Source organism: Ctenocephalides felis, unplaced genomic scaffold (genome assembly GCF_003426905.1).
Source record: "Ctenocephalides felis isolate EL2017-DRISC unplaced genomic scaffold, ASM342690v1 CF-g0.4_SCAFFOLD_01170, whole genome shotgun sequence".
In the NCBI taxonomy this organism is placed as follows: domain Eukaryota; kingdom Metazoa; phylum Arthropoda; class Insecta; order Siphonaptera; family Pulicidae; genus Ctenocephalides; species Ctenocephalides felis.
The window spans coordinates 87,102,978-87,125,436 of NW_020537324.1; the positions used below are offsets into that span (position 1 = coordinate 87,102,978).

General features: G+C 29.0%; 2 protein-coding genes across 3 annotated transcripts in view; both read left to right on the plus strand.

Annotated features, from left to right (window-relative positions):
* LOC113366516 overlaps positions 1-13,409 on the plus strand; it is a 21,748-nt gene extending 8,339 nt beyond the window's left edge. Inside the window, exons 2-8 of one of the 2 annotated variants that reach the window (XM_026608136.1) lie at positions 2,395-2,688; positions 2,853-2,973; positions 6,707-6,939; positions 7,012-7,173; positions 7,305-7,513; positions 10,149-10,534; positions 12,522-13,409. In XM_026608136.1, coding sequence (XP_026463921.1) covers positions 2,395-2,688; positions 2,853-2,973; positions 6,707-6,939; positions 7,012-7,173; positions 7,305-7,513; positions 10,149-10,534; positions 12,522-13,179 — 2,063 coding nt within the window. In that variant the 3' untranslated portion in view covers positions 13,180-13,409. The remainder of the gene's footprint in view (positions 1-2,394; positions 2,689-2,852; positions 2,974-6,706; positions 6,940-7,011; positions 7,174-7,304; positions 7,514-10,148; positions 10,535-12,521) is intronic. The other variant, XM_026608137.1, reaches the window with a different exon arrangement.
* Positions 13,410-14,250: 841 nt separating this feature from the next.
* Positions 14,251-22,155, plus strand: LOC113367905 (multiple PDZ domain protein-like). The gene is made up of 4 exons (XM_026609478.1): positions 14,251-14,260; positions 15,617-15,825; positions 18,249-18,634; positions 21,073-22,155. The coding sequence occupies exons 1-4, from the start codon at positions 14,251-14,253 to the stop codon at positions 21,728-21,730; spliced, it is 1,263 nt and encodes a 420-aa protein (XP_026465263.1). The 3' UTR covers positions 21,731-22,155.
* Positions 22,156-22,459: the final 304 nt, after the last annotated feature.

Here is a 22,459-nt window from a genome sequence, read left to right on the forward strand (position 1 = left end):
TTGTTACACTTACCTAAAAACTTTTAAAGACTAATTTGTGTAGAATTTTATGCTTAATATTTATTTCTTCACATTAATTACCTTAATTTGCAAAATCTTACAAAATGTAAAAATTTGTACCAAGCAGGTGCAAGGATTGCGTAAATTCTTTTGTTGATATCTCGATATTTAACAGAAATATTATAAAACGTTATATGAGGCCAAAATAGACAAGTTTATCCTCTAAAAGTTTGTCTTTAGTGATTTTAATATACAACCTATACTTTTTGCAATATATTACAAAAATTCATTTATATTTCTATGACGTTAAAACTCACCTTAAACAAATAGTTTTAGTTTGCATTTAAAATTTTTCTGATAATTTTAAATAGACGCAATAGATAATTTTTCTTATCATTTTTTGTATGACTAACAGAAGATAAATTTTTTTATAATATTTAGCAACAAAAACACTTGTCTTTAATTATTTGTGCGGATATAAATTATCGCTTTTAAAATTCTATTAGTCATTTAATTTCAAGGTTGTGTTTTTGTCTGTAATTTTTTCTTATCAGACGGAAGCGTTTATAATTATCATGTAATATGTATATATATATATATATATATATAATAGACATTTACAAATAAATATCTTACAAAATAATAACTATCCCCTTTCCACTATTTATTATCGATTTCATCGCGATTTATGATCGATTTCTCGTGACTTATCGCCTCATATCGCCATATATCGACATATCGATAACCATAAATACAAATATCGATGTATCGATAACTATAAATACAAATATCGATATCCGTTTGCAAATAGAATCGAAATCGTTTGCAGTTTGTTGAGAAAACGCGAACAAATCCGTTATGTCGTAAAATCTTGTGATTCAACTGGTTTTGTATTTTATATCTTATTCGATATAAAATACTGAGTCATCGGATTCCTTCACTAGAAATTGTGTTTATTTATTAAAAAATAGTTATATAATGTTTTTTTGTGCGGTTTGTTGGAAATCGTTGCGCACTGAGGGTTGGAGGGAGACACAACATTTTTGTTCTGGGCCTGGTACGCGTTTGCAAAATTTTGGGATAAATTTTAGACTCACAGTTTTTTGTATTAGATAGGTTTGTAGTAGATGAAATTACAATCAGTTTCTGTATTATAAGTTTTGTCGTATCTATAATAGTTTTTACATAATGTTGAAAAAAGTAGGAAGATCGAGATTAAGTTGTTTGTGCACATTTTATGTCCCTATTTGCTGTATGTTTTGTATCCTTTGAACGCTATATCTAATTTCAATGAAATATTCGACAAATTTGTGCAAAATTAAACAATTTATAATATTGTCAAACAATATAATACTCTACAGCATCTCAGTATACTCTAAAATTTCAATACAAAACCTGAAGGCAAAATTTTAATTCCTCATATTTTGTGCCCCTATTTACTGCATTTTTTGTATCTTCTAAACGATACGTCCAATTTTAATAAAACATTTGACAAATTTATTTAAAATTAAACAATCCACATATTGTGTAACAATATAATTGCTCTACAGCAACTCGGTATACTCTAAAATTGCAATACAAAACTTGAATGCAAGATTTTAATTCTTCACGCTTTGTGTCCCTATTTGCTGTATTTCTTGTATCTTTTGACGGTACATCCGTATTTAATGAAACATTCGACAAATTTATGAAAAATTAAACATTTTACATATTGTCTAACAATATAATACTCTACAGGAACTCGGTATACTCTAAAATTGCAATACAAAACCTAAATGCAAAATTTTAATTCCTCACGCCTTGTACCCTTATTTGCTGCATTTTTGGTATCTTTTGAACGATACATCCAATTTCAATGAAATATTCCACAAATTTCTTTAAAATTAAACATTTAACAATATTGTCTAACATCATAATACCCTACAGCAACTCCGTATACCTTAAACCTTTAAAATTGCAATCCGTTATTCAACTTATCCATCTACATCATCTTGCATCATTTTTCACACACGTCAGTCGATTTTTTCAGTTTCTTTTGCAAGAGAGTAAAAGGTAAAAAGTGTAAAAAAGTAAATTGAGTAAAAAAACGACAGAAATAATTATGAAGACGATCCCAGGAGCAATAAAATACAAAACGACCGCAGACACAAGAAGGTAAATCGTCGAGATCCTGTTTAGGCGGAAACTGTAACAGCTTTTTTATTTATTATTTCTTTTGCCAACGAGAAAATTATTATTTCATAGGATGACATGGACATGAAATTCTATAAAATTGAAAGATGATTTGTGGGAAATGTAACTAGTGGTGTATGAAGATTTTTGCTAGTGTCTCCTGCACCTCAAAATTTTGGTCTTTTGGTCATTTACCAATTTTTTATAATTCTTTTTTTCCAGATCAATCTGGTGGTACCTGGTCACCAAGAAAATCCTCCAGCAATTGCTACAGAATCAACAATACCTCGTCAACATCATCTTCAACATCCAACGATGTTGTCAACCTAAATTCCAGTTACCATTTGTCAAGTCAACAAAAATCTAAGACTTTGAATGCCTTGTTGACGAATCGTCAACAAAGTGTTGAAGAAGACTTCCAAAACTTCCAGAAAACTCACCAGAGAAAAACTTTGGAGAGGAGTGGTAATTTGGAAAAAAGGAGTTTTGGGGATGAAGATAAAAGTGAGTTAGATGGTAGGTAAAAGGATGAAAGAAATATTTTTTTGGTTTTCTAGGACAAAAAAGGAGATTCGTTGGAAAAGGAAATGAGTTTTTAGCTTATTTTTGTAGTAGTCTCCAAATAATTTTTCTTTGTCTATTTTTGTCTTTTTTTATAATGTTATTTTTTATTTTTTTAGATCCTGATGGTTCCCTAAAAATAGGCGACATCCACAACCTCCTGCACACAAGTACCCCAAAATCTAAGGTCAAAATCGATTCCTTGTGCTTCACTGCTAAATTAAAATCAATGTCCGACAGGTATGTAAAAATTTTGTATACTTGTGTATTGTAATTGTTGTAACTTTTGAATGGTTTGTCTGATTAGTATGAAGTATTCAGGAAATTTATTTAAAAGTGGATAATCTACGATATTGTTTAAAATTATAAAGTCCTAGATCAACTCGGTATACTTTAAAATTGCAATTGAAAATACACAAGTAGTATGACCTTGATAAAAGTGCATGTAACTTTTGTAGCGTTCGTAGATCTCAAACCATTTGGTTTGTTTTAATGATGTTTTAAGGAAATTTGTTTAAAATTTAATTGTCTAAAATATTTTCTAACATTATGTTGACCTAAAGCAACTCGGTGTACTTTAAAATTGCATTTGAAAATACAAAATTAATATGAACGTGCTAAAGGTGCAAAATTAATATCAATGTTACAGAAGTTGGGTGGAAATGGTGCATTTGTTTGTTGTATTTTTGATATAACTTTTGAACCGTTTGTGTGATTAGTATGAAGTATTCGGCAGATTTGTTTAAAATTAAACTACAAACAATTTTGTTGAATATTATAAAGTCCTAGAGCAACTCGGTGTACTTTAAAATTGCAATTGAAAACACAAAATTAGTACCAACGCCCTTAACGTCAAAAATCAATGTCAGATTCGTACGCAGAATTTATACATCGGTTCATTAAATTTGTAATAACTTTTTAACCGTTTATTTTAATAGTATCAAATATTTTGCAAATTTGTTTTAAAATAGATAATCCATAATATTGTTTAATACTTTAAAGCTTTAAAAATATTGCTCTAATTACAATTTGCAATTAAGAATATGAAAGTAACATTCAAGGAAGTCAAATTAGTGTGCGCTAGAGGTGCACTTATTTATTGTAGATCTTAAATCAATAGTTTAATTTGAATGGTGTATAGAAAACTTATTTAAAATAAAACAGTCTACAAAATTTTGAAACATTATAATGACCTAAAACAACCCAATATACTTTAAAATCGCAATTGAAAATACTAAAATTAGTTGCGAGCGCGATGAACGTAAAAATCGATATCATACAGGTACGCTGAACGTATACATTTATTTACAATTTTTGTTATAACTTTTTAACCGTTTGTGTGATTAGTATGAAATATTTAGCAAATTTGTTTAAAATTTTATAAAGTCCTAGATCAACTCGGTGTACTTTAAAATTGCAATTGAATATACGCAAGTAGTACATGAGTGCTAGAAGTGAATTTATCTACTATATTGCATGTAGATCTTGAACCATTTGACTAGCATTAATGATGTATTCGATAAATTTATTTATAATTACATATTGAAAAAATTTTGTTAATAAGAAAATTTCATAGAATAACTCGTTCTACTTTTAAATTGCTATTGAAAATACAAAATTAGTAAGAGCATTCTAAAAACTTTGGTTTAAAGATGTGGATTTTATTTGATCAAGTTGCGTGTAATCTCGTGTAATATATTAATATATTACAATATATTATATTTATTATATATATATATATTAATATTTAACATTTATCTATTACTACGGTACATTCTGCATATTTGCAAAACAAGTCGGCGGCAATTAATTAAAATAATATTTGCCGCCGCGGTTATTCCGAATATTTCCGATAAGGAATTTAGATAGAGTTCTACGATACGAAAACAAAAAACACCCGAAGACTGTTATTAAAATTGTCTGTTATTAAAATATTAATAACAGAATTTATGACGGAATTAAATTCATGCATAAACATAGGTAATAAATAGTATCGATTAATTGCTTTGAGAATATTTTGCATTAAAATTTCGTTATGGTGTTATGTAACTGTTAAATGAGAGGATAGTAGAATTAATTATTTTGTTTATATTTAAAAAATAAGTGCAATTTATGGAACTGTTTTGGTCTTAAGAAAACTATCTTCTGTATGCACCTATTTACAAATCAGATTTATGAGTACTATAGTTCCATATTAGAAGTCGATTTAGGAGTTTATCAAATTACTCTAGATTGTTTTGTTGTTAACAAAAAATGTTTATTATTCAATTCTGAATCAATCTGCCATATGCACCATTCATGCTAACCGAATGGTTTAAGATCTACAAACGATATAAACAATGAATGCACTTTTTCATTCTAGTTAATTCCAGAACACTTCTACGTACAATTCAGAATTATTAGTAATATAGTTCCATATTCGACATTGATTTAAAAGTATACAGAGTTGTTCTAGAGCATCATGTTATTAACAAAACTTATTTATTATTCAATTCTGAATAAATTTGCCATATACACCAATAATGCTAATCGAATGGTTTGAGATTTTCAAACGACATGAGCAATGAATGCACGTACTCTCTCATACTATTTGTGTATATTCATTTGCAATTTTAAAGAACACCAAGTCGCTTTAGGGTTTTGTCATATCAGAAAATATTATAGACCGTTCAATTTTACACAAATTTTTCCTAAAACGCCATTCATATTAATCAAATAGTTTAGGAACAATCAACAATACTACATATGAATGCACTTTCAATTGCTCATTTCAATTTAGTATTTTCAATTGCAATTTTAAAGCACATCAAGTTGCTGTAGGGCTTTATAATATTAGAAAATATTATGTACTATTCAATTTTACACAAACTTTACTAACACATTATGCATAAAAAACGCATGTTTTAAAAGATACATGATATATAACAGACGAGTGTTCGATACTACATATAAAGTAGTAGTAGGATAAAGTTGCTCCTTACTATAAACATTACAGCGGGTCAAATTTTATGAAAATGCATGTGGGGTCTCGTTTGAAAGGTTTCGATGAGGACATTACGAATATCAATATTAAAAATGATTATTACGTATTTAAAAAAAATATTTGTAAATGTGTTTTAAAATTTTAGAAGTTATTTATATCTTATTTTTCATACATGTTTATTTAAACTTTTATGTAACTGTTTTTACTTTATATATGTAAATTATTGTCATTATTTTTAAAATTATATTCTGCCTTATTATATTTGATTATTAATTAATTTTATATTTATTTATCTTGCATTATCTTTAGTATGAATTTTTCATTAATTTTTTTTGTTATAAGGCACCAAAAATTAGTCAAAATTGAAAAATGATTTGCAAGTTTTTTTTTTAAATTTAACCGTGTTTCTTTCAAAAACTTATTGAATGTCCCAATACAAACTTGTTATTATATATTATATTATTAATATCTAAATAATTATTGCATATTAATTATTCATTTATTTGACCGTTTGTTCCAATTAATTTTGCTTGTAGAATAAAAATCGCGTTATTTGCTAATCTCGTGACAGAGATTGTGTGTCAGTACTTTTGCATATATTAATATTTATATTGATATTAATAATTTGCAAATATTTATTATTTGAATAACAGTTTTTGTGCAAACAGAACGAGAAATCATATTTGATCAACTGTTGAGGAACGGACTAATGACGGTACTGTGTTCTAATTAAAATATAAATGTGTAGGTATATATATATATATATATATATATATATATATATATATATAATGATGATCTCTCACCTTTTGCACAACCTTTGGATTAGCACGAATATTTCAAAACTAAATGTGGCCAAATCGGTTCAGTCGTTTTCGAGTTTTATCGAATCTTTTTATATATATACAACAAAAAATAAATAATAAAAACAAACTTAGAGTCCAAATTAAATCAAGAATTTTTTTATCTATATAATTTTTTTCTCCTTAGGTATCTCAAAGCATCCACCCACAGAATCCTGGCAAAGTTGTACCGCCAGCAAAATTCAACAGAATACGATTTGACCACTTTGGAAACATCAACACTAAATGACCAGCCTGATGATCATCCTGGACGAACCAGGACAAACATTACACCTAATAATTCAGCAATTTCCAATATCAGTCATCGGAGAAAACGAGGGACTGCCAAATTGAGGAGCTTTTCATATGGAGCTTTACCAGGTAAAATGATAATGGTCTTTTGGTAATAGACAAAGGATGATCATCATTTGATCTTTGTTTTTGGTTTTTTAGGTGTCGAAGAATTCAGGAAAAGCGAATTTATGTTCACAGACACGTCTAGGACTGAAGACAACTCCGGTGCTTCAAATTTGTTTGACAAAACAGCAAACAAATCAGAAGATCCTAGTACAGACAATTTGGATACCAGACTTCAACAAGAAACAACTGATCAAGGTAAGCTCTAATTTACCAACCACTTTGCACAATTTTACCTATGTCCTTTTACCCAGATTTTGCAAGAGCCTCAAGGCAAGGTTTAAATAAAACTTCCTTTGCAAACAATTTTATTTATATCTATTTTCCAGATTTTGCAAGAGCCTCAAGTGCATCCTTTGATAGAACAAGGCAGCAATTTGAGGACTATTCTGAAGGAGCGACTTCAAATTTCTTTGCTGGTAATAAAGAAACCAATGAAGACTGTGATAGTGGTATAATGGTAAATGATTCTAGTTCTGTTCTGGCATGTTCTGTAGTTGAAAATGATAATACAAGGCAAGAGGAACTTCCTAAACTGGTAAGACTTGATGAAAATGTATGTTTGTTTGCTGTGCGATCAGGCGTATTTTACATACGAAAGCAAGGAAGATAGAACAAAGTTTTTGCTTTGTTTATATGTAAAACTAGATGACCCGACAGACGTTGCCCTGTACCCACGTCTACATTTTTTTAATATCCTATACTAATATTTACCGTTCAGTTAAAATAGTAATTATTGTTTTTTAAATTACTCTTCACGCTAAAATGCATATACATTTATAATATGAGCGATGTTAAATATAGAACTGCTTTAAATGAAATGATGAGTCTCAATTCTCACAATATACTGGAAATTGAAGTCTTTTAAACGGTATAACATAACCATAACCATAACATAACACTGGTACTTCTTGTTGGATTAAATTAATTTAATTTTATATTATTTAATTTATCCAAAATTGCATCTTAAACTTCTCCCAATCGATATCGTGAGGGCCGAATTGTATGTATTCATCTTTACTTTCCCATTCGTTGTTCTAAGTGAAATTTTTACGAATTTTAAAAATATTGTGGAAAGATTAGTAAAAAATGCAAAGAAATTATATATTGATAAAAACTATATTGAAAATTAAATATCCGAATCTTGTGTTGGCGCCCCCTAATGCGTGCGCTCGTATTTTTCGCATGCATCGCATTAAAGGTAGGTCCGGCCCTGATTAATACTTAATTTCATATTTTAAGTAAATTATTTTGCAATATCCTGATCATATGTGTATCATTCAATCTGCCATACAAATACTGTATTTTATATTATTTTAATTTCTGGCACATCTCAGCTGCTTTTTGGCAATAATTATATAGACATTTCATTTTTCTTATTCATAATCATAAATTTATTATGCATATTCTAACATTGTCTAGGTTCATAAGTAAATTGAAATTTTTGGCAGATGATAGTTTTTATTTGTTTTCAATGCAAACAATGACATGTCGTTCTTTGCAATTGTTTCCATTTATTTCTACAATATTGCACAAACATTCCAGTACTTTATAATCGCATACATGGTAGAAAATTTCCTTAACAAACTTCAGAAAGATTTATCAAAGTCCGAATAATCGTTTAGAAGGAGTATACAGTGAGTGCTTGTAATTTAATATGAACTTTATATAAAAGCAATAAAGCCAGGGGCGTAGCGTGCCTTTAAGAGGGATAATGATATTTTTAAGGAAATATTTAATAAAATTAAAGAAATATTTATTTATCTTTATTCATCTGTAAATTTTCTGAATTTTTTTCAAAGGATTCCAAACGTATATTTACTCTCCTTGTCTTTTTTCAAAAAACTGATTTATTAAATATATCTTCAGTTTTTTTGAAGTTTTTGCCTTCAGAGACGATAGTGACAGGTCTGTTAGACATTTCTCTCTTAAAGTTCTATATAATTTTTAATTAGTTTTATTTTCGAAAAATTTATTTTAGCAGTTGCGATTGTAACTGAAAGACTGAAAAATGAAATCCATATTGTTTTTACGTTAGTAAAAAGAAGTTACAAAATTGATTTTTTTTAAAGTTTATGATTTTAAATACGTTGTTCATGAAGATTATCTTAGATATTATCTGGATTATTTGGGACAGTATTTAGTGTACAGTTTTCCAGAGCATTTATTATCTCTTGATTTGAAACAAAAAAAAAGTTTTTTCGGTTGACATTTTTGAACATGCTAGGCATATAATACCAAAAGGTATAGTAATATTTGTTTGGTTACTTATAAAAATAAAAACAGTAATTAAATACACCTAATAATTGGGACCAACAATAGATTCGCAAACTATGCTTGATTGGCTTGGCGAGCCAGATGAAGATGATTTAATTGATCATCTTTATCTAAATGTAACTATAAAATTTACCCATCATATAAATATTTTATAAATTTTTGATGGAAAATATTAAGCTGGATTAGTTTTATAGATTTGATCATATTACAATTTACAATAATATTAACTTATTGAAATGCCGTGTGGCCATAAAAGCTGCCACAGCTGTAATTAATAATACAGCCTTTATTATCAACTAAGTTTGAAACGTGTATAATTGCCTATTATCATTTTCAAAATATTATGGATATTCTTTCGTTTTGGAAAAGTAGATACAAAGTGCGTGAAAATAAAAATCAGCTTTAAATATTGCGCAACTAAATATAAATTCTCTATAGCGTTGGACTTCAAAGTTAAAAACAGCGTCCTTCTGTTTTAAAATAAAATTAAATATCTTTAAATAACAAATAGAATTGCTAACTATGAAAATTGTTGTTCGGCTTTAAAGTTTTTATCTATCATTGCTTTTGCTTGTTGGGGGGGGGGGGCTGAATAAAGCTCAAATTGATTCTAGGTTTTAGTTAGAAAACGTTTGTATAAGAAAAAGAAAAGGGCTATTTTTAGGGGTTTTCCGGCAATTATTTGTATTTTTTCTCGCCGTAAGAACCATCCTTGAACTTCAACGAACATTTTAAAAAAAGAATTGGCCGAATTGGTCCTGGCGTTGTTGAGTTATGTGCTTACCAACACATTTTGAGATTCATTTTTATACGCCTGATCGCACGGCAAATACACATACATTTTCATCAATGTTATGAGGAAGAATTGCCCCATTATTGATGTTTTTGTGTTTCAGGAACTCATACGTCCAACCAGATGCGCATCTTTAGACCGAAAACGGATTTTGCGATCCCAAGACTTCCATCCTAACCAATCCAGACAACGTAAATTATCATCAGATGTATCTTGTGCCTCCAATATCCACCAAGATATCATATATTGCCAGGATGTGCCAATACACAAAACCAGCATAGTTATTGGTACAGAAACTTCTGCAAAAGATAATTTAACCATGAAAATCCATGTGCCACTACCTCCTAAAGAAAAATTAAAACGAAAGGCTAGTGAATTCCGATTGGTAAGACTTGTAAAAAAGTTAGATGACGAGGATTTGGGGATTGTTATCAAACAAGATGATTTTTGTATCATTGAACAAATTGTTGAAGGAGGCCTGGCTGATAGGTAAGTAAATTAAGGGGCACAACTAGTGTAACCGCTTATAAAAAAGGTGATTTTTGGGAATTTATATTAAAAAAACTGCTTCATCAATCATTTCAAAATTTTAGGAATATATTTATACATGCTTTAAAAATACATAGTAAAATTTTTGAAGGAAAAAAATAAATATTTTTTAAGTTATCGTCGATCTCCAACGGCGCAACAAAAAAGGCCCTTCACTGCTGCAGTGATTCCGGCCTTTTACGTCGATGAAATTTAAAAAAATATTGTCATTAAACTAGATATTGTCTGTAAAATGAACTACGATCCGATTCGCTAATTTTATGTTTTCTCGACGTTTCAAGCCATTCTGAATCGAATGAGACCAAATTCAAGGAAAAAGTATGTGTGTGTGTGTGCGTCTGTGTGAACAGATTTTTTGCCGTAAATCGAAGTTTTCTCAAAAACGGTTAGACCGATTTCAGAAATTTAAAAGCCATTCGATGTATTTCGACGAGGACTAGCGTTTCTGAGTTTTGTGCGACGATCGGCTGAGCCGTTTCTTTGTAAATTGCAGAAAAGTGAAACATTTTTCGTCTTCGTTTTAGCCCGCAATTCTGAACCGATTATGTAAATTCAAAAACCGTTCGAAAGATATTGGTTGGGAATCGTGCTGATTAGTTTTTGGTAAAGATCGGCCGAGCCGTTTTCTTGTAATATAGTGTTAAAAAATTTTTTTTTGACGATTTTGATTATTATTTTTTTGGCGATAGATACCATAGTCTTTTAGATCATACTAAAATATTTCGGCCCTACGACAACTCGTTTAACTGTAAAAACTTCGTCAAAGGTTGCAAAAATTGGTATCGTTTTTTTGGCATTTGTCAAAATTAGACCTTTCATCGACATTTTCTCAGAAACGCCTGAACCGATTTCAGAAATTTAAAAGGCATTTGATGTATCTCGATGAGGATTATCGTTTCTCAGCTTTGTGCGACGATCGGCCGAACCGTTTTTTTGTAATTTGGAAAAAAGTGTCAAACCTTTCGTCCACATTTAAGCTCATACTACCGAATCGATTTTAAAAAATCAAAAACTGTTCGAAAGATATTAGTTGGTAATGGTACTGATTAATTTTAGGTGAAAATCTACCGAGCCGTTTTCTTGTAACTAACTGTTGAAAAAAAAAATTAAGCCGATTTTTATGGATTTTTTTTGCGATATATATCATGGTCTTATAGAACTTACTGAAATATTACGGCCTTACGACAAATAGTTTGATTTTAAAAATTCATCAAAGTTTGAGAAAATGAGTAGTTCTTTTGAGATTTGTTAAAATTAAAATTAGACTATTTGCTTGGTATAATGATAGAGTACTTGGTCTTGAACATAATAAACCATTGAAGTCCTGAAAACTGGTTCAATTATAAAAATTATTGATTTTTGAAAATTTGGTTTTAGAAAATACTCCGAGTCAAAGTGTTCGTTCGTTTCAATTATGTGTAATAAATCCACTCGGAATACTTTTAATGACTCATAAATTAATTTATTTTTTATTGATTAAGTCGATTATTTACACATATCGGGAAGTTCATGTAACTTGCCTTAAGGCTAACTACCGATACCAACTAGTATAGATTTTTTTTGAAGAACTCTGACCATTTGTAGAATACACGTTATAAAATTATACAGGCTTAGTGATTTTATAAATATCATACAAATTTTTGTAAATTTTCAGTTTTTTTTTCAAAATTATGAAATTTGTTATTCTAAATAAAAATCTTGATAGTAAGTAAAGTCTTGATAATATTTTTGGTATGAATTTTGAATAACATTTTAGTATGAATTATGAATAACAATTTGTTAATTTATCAATTGAGTTTGAAATTATTCAACTCCTCATATTTAGTACTTTATCATATATTCATTAATTTTTTGAACGCTATAATTTTCTAGTAATTTGTCACTTTCTCATCTAGTAATTGTTGTTCTAACTATTTTTTGATTTCAGGGAAGGCACTTTACGTCCTGGCGACGAAATCGTGAACATCGGCAACCAACGTTTAGCAAAACTACCTTTGGTTCAAGTCGAAGCAATTTTAGCCTCAACTGGTAAAATAGTTGATTTAGTTATCAGAAGACGTGTAGTTGATGTAGTTGACTTAAAACTACCCACACCAGTAGACATAGATTACAAATCCTTAGCCACATCATGTCTGGACATCACAAAACCACCTGAACTCACCCAAACCAAAACAGAACTTTTACCCCAAGATCAAAATATTATTACCAAACGTCGTCAATCGATAGAGCAAACTTTTTCTTCGATGAATTTCTGTACTTTACCCCGTCGGCCGAAATCGAGTGCCTGCACTTTCCATACAGTTCTTTTCGAAAAGGGTCAAGGGAAAAAAAGTTTAGGGTTCACAGTCGTCGGTGGCAGAGATTCTCCGAAGGGCAACATGGGTATTTTTATCAAAAGTATTTTGGAGAGTGGACAGGCTGCCGATGATGGTCGATTGAAGGCTGGTGATGAAATTTTGGCTGTCAATGGTAATGTTTTTGATAATTTGTCGCATTCGGAGGCTGTTGCTGTTTTTAAGGGCATTAAGAGCGGACCTGTTGCCCTGCATGTTTGTAGACGAGGCCTCAAAGGGGTAAAGGGGTAAAGGACAAGGGGTAAAAAACAACTATTTGTTTGATAATGCTGAGAAGTTTTGCAAAAACCAATTATAAGTTTTTGGATCAATATTGTAAAGGACACGCGCCGATTTTTTTCTACGAAGTCGATGATTTATGATGATTTACTGGTGGATCAATATTCAAAGGAAGTTTGATGGAAAAGAATTTTATATTAAGATGTTGACCAATTAAAGACATTTACTGTAAAAATAATTGTCCTGGTTGCCTGGTATCCTGAAATTTTTGTATAATGATGACCAAATTAGATTTACGTTGACCAAAAGTTTTTGCAACATTTTGAAATACCAAGGAGTGAAATTATGAATTGAATTGATAATTGATACACTTTATATTAATCCAGATGAATTGGCTCATATTTAGAAGATTCTGGAAGTTTATTTATATTTTTTGGGTAAAGAAGGAATTGATAAAGACGTAGTTTACTTGGTGAGTTGATTCAATTCTTGAAATTTTCTTTAAAAACTAATAAAATTCGCCATATTTTTTGAGACAAAGAAGAAATTTGAATTATTTTGACCAAGACCAGTAGAATGATGATTTCGGTTAAAATTCTAATAAATTGATAATCAGGAAGTCAGGTAATAATTTTTATTAGAACCAACAAAAATCTAAGGTAAGTTAATGCCAAATTAGGCTTGATGTTGAGAAAATATTTAGAATTCAAGGAATTATTGTTATATTGTTTGAATTATTGTTTCTGGATAAATTAAAATAGTAAAGGAAATACTTTTAGTTTTGGTAAAAATCGAAACATACAATGATGATTTTTTATCAAGAGTTTAATATTGACCAAGAATTTAGCAAAATTATAATATCCTTGGTTAATCTGAATCAGGTGAAGATTTTTCTTGAATTTTGCATATTTTAGTTTGCAAAAACAATTCAAACTAATCACATAATAATTCAAGAATGAGCAAAAAACAGAATTTTTTCACTTTAATTGATATTTCTTGTAAATATAAAAATCAACACAAACAATAAAGAAATCTTTGGTAAATCTTTGCATAAATAAATTTAACAAATATATTGTGGACTATATGAAGAAATGTAAATGTAGATATAAAATAGATTTATTTAACATTTAAACGTGACAACATATTAGTTAAATTATTAATAAATATTCTTTGTATATATTATATATTTTCCATAAAATTTCTAGTATCCTAGTATATAAATTTATTATTTACTTAACCCAAAGAAATTTTCATAAAATTAGTATAAATATAGTTTTAATTCTAGAATAAAATTTTATTTTTATATTTGACTATTATATATATATATATATATATATATATATATATATATATATAAAGAATAAATATTATATTTTGTATATATCAACTAAATATATGTGTATGTCATAAATATAAAATATATTTTTTAAACATTAATTTAAGTTTTTTTTAAATTATTTTCTTATATGAATAGCTGAATGATGACACACATCCAGAGTCAAAACGTACAGAATAAATATCTTCTAAATTAAAAATATAAGTAGGTATTTTTATGAAATATTTGTTTTTTCTATAACATCTGTTTAAAAAAAGATCATGAACAGTGGTTAATTAATTTTTAATGTATTAAGTTAATTTCTAAAAATTTTACAAAAAAATATTTTTGCAAATATTTCAAAAATATATATTTTATAAATAAAATTGTAATACTACTAAATTGTTTTTCTTTGCAGGTTTCTTAGGCGTATTACTTTATCGAATTGTGTGCGAAAAACATTGCAAACTAGACAAAAAGTAAGTAAAATATTTTACAAATTTTATTATTATTGATGATGTGTCCGATGGCAGGTCCATGATGGTACAACACTCTATTTTTATCCTTTAGTTATAATTTGATAAATTTCTCAAACTTTTATTCCAAACTTTTGTCCTGATTTCCAGTTAAGTTTTTTTAAGTTTTTACTCTAATTGTGATTCATAAATTGAATTTTAATATAATATATAATAATTAAAATTTTTAAATCAAAACTTCGTAATTATTTCTTACTAATCCACAGCAGCAAAAATATTTCAAATAATTATGTGGAAATTTTGGTAGTTCAGTTCTAAACTTTTATATTATTAAAAACTTATCAAAATTATAGTAATCAATAGTAAGTTTCAGAAAATTACGACATTTTTATTAAATCAGATCAACCACAGTACCTTTATTTTAATTTTATTTTTTAGTGAAATAATTATATATCTTATAAAAGTATACTCCGGCAAGGCTATATTACTTTGCATTTTTCATATAAAATGGCACTAAAAACTGTTTTAGTGTTTTACTCAACTTAAATTTGCTACAATATAATTGCAAATAAGTTTTACTTCAATCGCGTGTGATCCTTACGCGCACTATTTTTTTATACTTCCTTTGCAAACAATTTTATTTATATCTTTTTTCCAGATTTTGCAAGAGCCTCAAGTGCATCCTTTGACCGAACAAGGCAGCAATTTGAGGATTATTCTGAAGGGGCGACTTCAAATTTCTTTGCTGGTAATAAAGAAACCAATGAAGACTGTGATAGTGGTATAATGGTAAATGATTCAAGTTCTGTCCTGGCATGTTCTGTAGTTGAAAATGATAATACAAGGCAAGAAGAACCTTCTAAACTGGTAAGACTTGTGATGAATCTGTGTGTTTGCTATGCGATCAGGCGTATTTTACATACGAACGCAAGGAAGATAGGACAACGTTTTTGCTTTGTTTATATGTAAAACTAGATGACCCGACAGACTTTGTCCTGTACCCATGTCTACATTTTTTTTAATATAATATACTAATATTTACCGTTTACCTAAAAATAATAATTATTGTTTTGTAAATTACTCTTCACCCCAAAATGCATATACATTTATAATATGAACGATGTTAAACGTAGAGCTGCTTTAAATAAAATGATGAGTCTCAATTCCCACACTAATACTGGAAATTGAAGTCTTTTAAACGGTATAACATAACCATAACATAACACCGGTACTTCATGTTGGATTAAATTAGTTTAATTTTTTATTATTTAAGATATCCAAAATTACATATTAAATTTCTCCTAATCGATATCGTGAGGGCCGAATTGTATGTATTCATCTTTGTATTTTGTATTTGTATTTCCCATTTGTTGTTATAAAGTGAAATTTTTACGAATTTTAAAAATATTAGTAGAAGATGCAAAGAAATTATATATTGATAAAAACTATATTGAAAATTAAATATCCGAATCTTGTGTTGGCGCCGCCCTAAGGCGTGCACTCGTATTTTTTGCATGCATCGCATTAAAGGTAGGACCGGCCCTGATTAATATTTAATTTCATACTTTAAGTGAATTAATTCGTCATATCCTGTTCATATGTGTATCATTCAATCTGCCATACATATACTGTATCTTATATTATTTTAATTTCTGGCACATCTCAGCTGCTTTTCGGCAATAATAATGTAGACATTTCATTTTTCTTATTTAAAATCATAAATTTATTATACATTTTATAATATTGTCTAGGTTCATAAGTAAATTGAAATTTTTGGCAGATGATAGTTTTCATTTGCTTTCATTGCAAACAATGACATGTCGTTTTTTGCAATTTTTTCTATTTGTTTCTACAATATTGCACATACATCCCAGTACTTTATAATCACATACATCCTAGAAATTCTCCTTAACAAACTTCTGAAAGATTTATTAAAATCCGAATAATTGTTTAGAAGCAGTATACAGTAAGTGCTTGTAATTTAATATGAACTTTATATGGGAGCCCCTTTAAGAGGCATAAAGATATTTTTAAAGAAATATTTAATACAATTAAAGGAATATTTATTTATCCTCATTTATCTGTAAATTTTCTGAATTTTTTTCAAAGGATTCCAAACATATATTTACTCTCCTTGTCTTTTTTCAAAAAACTGATTTATTAAATATAATATCTTCAGTTTTTTTTAAGTTTTTGCCTTCAGGGACGATAGCGACAGGTCTGTTAGACGTTTCTCTCTTAAAGTTCTTAGGTAATTTTTAATTAGTCTAATTTTCGAAAAATTTATTTTAGCAGTTGCGATTGTAACTGGAAAATTGAAAAATAAAATCAATATTGTTTTAACGTTAGTAAAATTGAGTTACTAACTTGATTTTTTAAAATTTATGATTTTAAACACGTTGTTCATGAAGATTATCTGGGATATCTTAGATATTATCTGGATTATTTGGGACAGTATTTAGTGTACAGTGTTCCAGAAGCATTTATTATCTCTTGATTTGAAACCAAAAAAAAGTTTTTTCTGTTGACATTTTTGAACATGTTAGGCATATACTACCAAAAGGTAACTATAAAATTTACCCATCATATAAATATTTTATAAATTTTTTATGGAAAATATTAAGCTGGATTAGTTTTATAGATTTTCTCATAATACAATTCACAATAATATTAACTTATTGAAATGCCGTGTGGCCATAAAAGCTGTCACAGCTGTAATTAATAATACGTGTATAATTGCCTATTATCATTTTCAAAATATTATGGATATTCTTTCGTTTTCGAAAAGTAGATACAAAGTAAATATAAATTCTTTAAAGCGTTGGACTTCAAAGTTGAAAACAGCGACCTTTTGCTTTAAAATAAAATTCAATACCTTTCGATAACAAAAAGAATTGCTAACTATGCTAGAATTATTTAAAACAAATTTTCTGAAAATTGTTGTGTGGCTTTAAAGTTTTTCGGGGGCCCCATATAATTAAGCTTAAATTGATTCTTCCTTTTAGTTAGAAAACGTTTGTATGAGAAAAAGAAAAGGGCTGTTTTTAGGGTTCTCTCGGCAATTATTCGATTTTTCTCCCCGTAAGAACCATCCATGGACTTGAACGAACATTTTAAAAGAAGAATTGGCCAAATCGGTCCAGGCGTTGTTTAGTTATGCGCTTACCAACACATTTTGCGATTCATTTTTATATATAAGAAGATACGCCTGATCGCACCTCAAATACACATACATTTTCATCAATGTTATGAGGAAGAATTGCCCCATTATTGATGTTTTTGTGTTTTAGGAACTAATACGTCCTACAAGATGTGCATCTTTAGACCGCAAACGCATTTTGCGATCCCAGGACTTCCATCCTAACCAATCCAGACAACGTAAACTATCATCAGATGTATCTGCTAGTTCTAATATCCACCAAGACATTATATATTGCCAGGATGTGCCAATACACAAAACCAGCATAGTTATTGGTACAGAAACTTCTGCAAAAGATAATTTAACCATGAAAATCCATGTACCACCACCTCCTAAAGAAAAATTGAAACGAAAGGCTAGTGAATTCCGTTTGGTGAGACTTGTAAAAAAGTTAGATGACGAGGATTTGGGGATTGTTATCAAACAAGATGATTTTTGCATCATTGAACAAATTGTTGATGGCGGTTTGGCTGATAGGTAAGTAAATTAAGGAACACAACTAGTGTAACCGCTTATAAAAAAGGTGATTTTTGGGAATTTATATCAAAAAAACTGCTTTAACAATCATTTCAAAATGTTAGGAATATACTTACACATGTTTTAAAAATTCATAGTAAAATTTTTGAAGAAAAAAAATAAATATTTTTTAAGCTATCGTCGATCTCCAACGGCGCGACAAAAAAGGCCCTTCGCTGCTGCAGTGATTCCGGCCTTCTACGTGGATGAAATTTAAAAAAAAATTCTCGTTAAACTAGATAATATTGTCTGTAAAATGAACTACGATAAAGAAAAAAAATCAAAAATTGACAAAATGACGGCGTTTTTTTTAAAAAAAGTCGAATTTTACCCAAAATTTTGTTCATTTTTGGACTGCCAAAATTCGATTTTTGATTCGATCAAAAAATCGATAGTTCATTTTTCGGAGAACTATATATAAAACATGTAAAAAAATGGATAGTGATCGGATCATTTGTTTTTGAGTAATCGCTGCAGCAAATTCGGAAAATGCTGCTCGAGAAAAACGCGTTTAAAGATATAACGATCGTTATACTATATACTATATATATACTCTTTAAATAGACCTTAAGAGGCACACCTAGTGTAAAATTTTCAAAAATCGCTTTTTCAATTTTTCTATATTTCGATAGGTTATACCTTTAAAAATAACATACCAAAATTTTAAATCGATATCTTAAATAGTTTTTGAGTGACATCTATTTAAAGAGCATATATATATATATATATATATATATATATATATATATATATATATATATATATATATATATATATATATAGTACTACTAATATACTAGTATATATATACTAGTATATTAGATCTTGAACGAAATTTGCTCTTTCAAATCTTGCTTAATATTATTCCTAGAACACTTTATAAAACATTCAGTATTCCTCGAACATTTCGTTAAAGTTCTTTGAATCATAAAAATTAAGATTTTTATTGACATTATTTTGTTTATTGCATGATTTTTGTTAAAATGTATATTTTAGGAGATATTTGCTACTTTTGAACTTGAGGGTAAGATGAACCTAATTCCAAAATTTTATGCACTTTGGAGCACAGTAAAAAAATTCAGGCCCAAATCGCCACTGCGTTTACTGCACTAAAATATACCCTCAAAATTTTACATAGATCGATTTACTAGTTTTTATTATTTTTTAATTCCAATTAACGACACACTAGGTGTGCCGTTTTATTACATTCTTCCTAATTTATTATGTGATCTTAATTTTTTATATGATTTTATTAAATTTTTTTTAATTTTTTTAAATAGTAGCTGAATGATGACACACATTTAGGGTCGAAACGTACAGAATAATGTCTATAAAATATTTATCTTTATTAACTTCCCGTAGGGTAAGTTATTGTAATGGGTCGAAAATCGAAATTGAAAATTTTTACATTTCTCGACGTTTTGAAGGTTTCTGAACATTTTGGCATACCTCAGAAAAAATGGATGTGTGTGTGTGTATGTATGTGTGGATACAAATTTCCAGTCACGTTTTCGGGCGCACGGATCAACCGATTTGAATGGTTCAAAAAATATTCGATTCCTATTCATAGGGAAAAGAGCTGATTAGTTTTTGGCGAAAGCAGGTCCTGCCGTTTCGGAGATACGGAGCAAAGAGTGCCGCAAATAGAAATCGACTTTTTTAGAGAACGAAGTATCCAATTTGAATGATCTAAAAAACATTCAATTAGTAATGATTGGGTGAAGCGTTTATTAGTTTTCGGCAAAGGCAGGCCCAGCCATTTCGAAGATACGGAGCTAAATATGTAAAAAATGGCAGTTTTTGAGAGAACTAAGCGTCCGATTTAAATGATTCAAAGAACTTTCTGCTTGTCTTAACAAAATAATTGATTTTGGAAAAAAAAATCCCTTTTTTTTTATTAAAAAAATTTTTTTTTTATTTTTTGTATATCGAAAATAATTCAGATTTTATTTTTAATTCTGACTATAGTTCTAATATATACTTTGAACAAATAATTTCAACTTTGCAATTCAGTTTATATAATTCTTATAAATATTAGACAATGTTACAATATTTATAATAATCTATTTGAAAACATTCAGTATTCCTCGAACATTTCGTTACGGTACGGGAAGTTCCAGCAATTTGCCTTAAGGCACGATGCCATACACCCTACTAGTTATTTTTTAATATCCATAAACGACACACTAGGTGTGCCGTTTTATTACATTCTTCTTAATTTATTATATGATCTTAATTGTTTATATGATTTTATTAAATTTTTCTCAATAAGTAGCTGAATGATGACACACATTTAGGAATAATGTCTATAAAATATTTATCTTTATTTAAAATTTATCCTTTACAAATGCATTTTTTTAACTTATCTAGTAAGTGTTCTAATAATTTTTTGCTTTCAGGGAAGGCACTTTACGTCCTGGCGACGAAATCGTGAACATCGGCAACCAACGTTTAGCAAAACTGCCTTTGGCACAAGTCCAAGCAATTTTAGCACAAACTGGTAAAATAGTTGACTTAGTTATCAGAAGACGTGTAGTCGATGTAGTTGACTTAAAACTACCCACACCAAAGGATATAGACTACAAATCCTTAGCAACATCATGTCTGGACATCACAAAACCACCTGAACTCACCCAAACCCAAACAGAACTTTTACCCCAAGATCAAAATATTATTACCAAACGTCGTCAATCGATAGACCAAAATTTTTCCTCGATGAATTTCTGTACTTTACCCCGAAGGCCAAAATCGAGTGCCTGCACTTTTCATACAGTCCTTTTTGAAAAGGGTCAAGGGAAAAAAAGTTTAGGGTTCACAGTTGTTGGTGGTAGAGATTCTCCAAAGGGCAACATGGGTATTTTTATCAAGAGTATTTTGGAGAGTGGACAGGCTGCCGATGATGGTCGATTGAAGGCTGGTGATGAAATTTTGGCGGTCAATGGTAATGTTTTTGATAATTTGTCGCATTCGGAGGCTGTTGCTGTTTTTAAGGGCATTAAGAGCGGACCTGTTGCCCTGCATGTTTGTAGACGAGGCCTCAAAGGGGTAAAGGGGTAAAGGACAAGGGGTAAAAAACAACTATTTGTTTGATAATGCTGAGAAGTTTTGCAAAAACCAATTATAAGTTTTTGGATCAATATTGTAAAGGACACGCGCCGATTTTTTTCTACGAAGTCGATGATTTATGATGATTTACTGGTGGATCAATATTCAAAGGAAGTTTGATGGAAAAGAATTTTATATTAAGATGTTGACCAATTAAAGACATTTACTGTAAAAATAATTGTCCTGGTTGCCTGGTATCCTGAAATTTTTGTATAATGATGACCAAATTAGATTTACGTTGACCAAAAAGTTTTTGCAACATTTTTGAAATACCAAGGAGTGAAATTATGAATTGAATTGATAATTGATACACTTTATATTAATCCAGATGAATTGGCTCATATTTAGAAGATTCTGGAAGTTTATTTATATTTTTTGGGTAAAGAAGGAATTGATAAAGACGTAGTTTACTTGGTGAGTTGATTCAATTCTTGAAATTTTCTTTAAAAACTAATAAAATTCGCCATATTTTTTGAGACAAAGAAGAAATTTGAATTATTTTGACCAAGACCAGTAGAATGATGATTTCGGTTAAAATTCTAATAAATTGATAATCAGGAAGTCAGGTAATAATTTTTATTAGAACCAACAAAAATCTAAGGTAAGTTAATGCCAAATTAGGCTTGATGTTGAGAAAATATTTAGAATTCAAGGAATTATTGTTATATTGTTTGAATTATT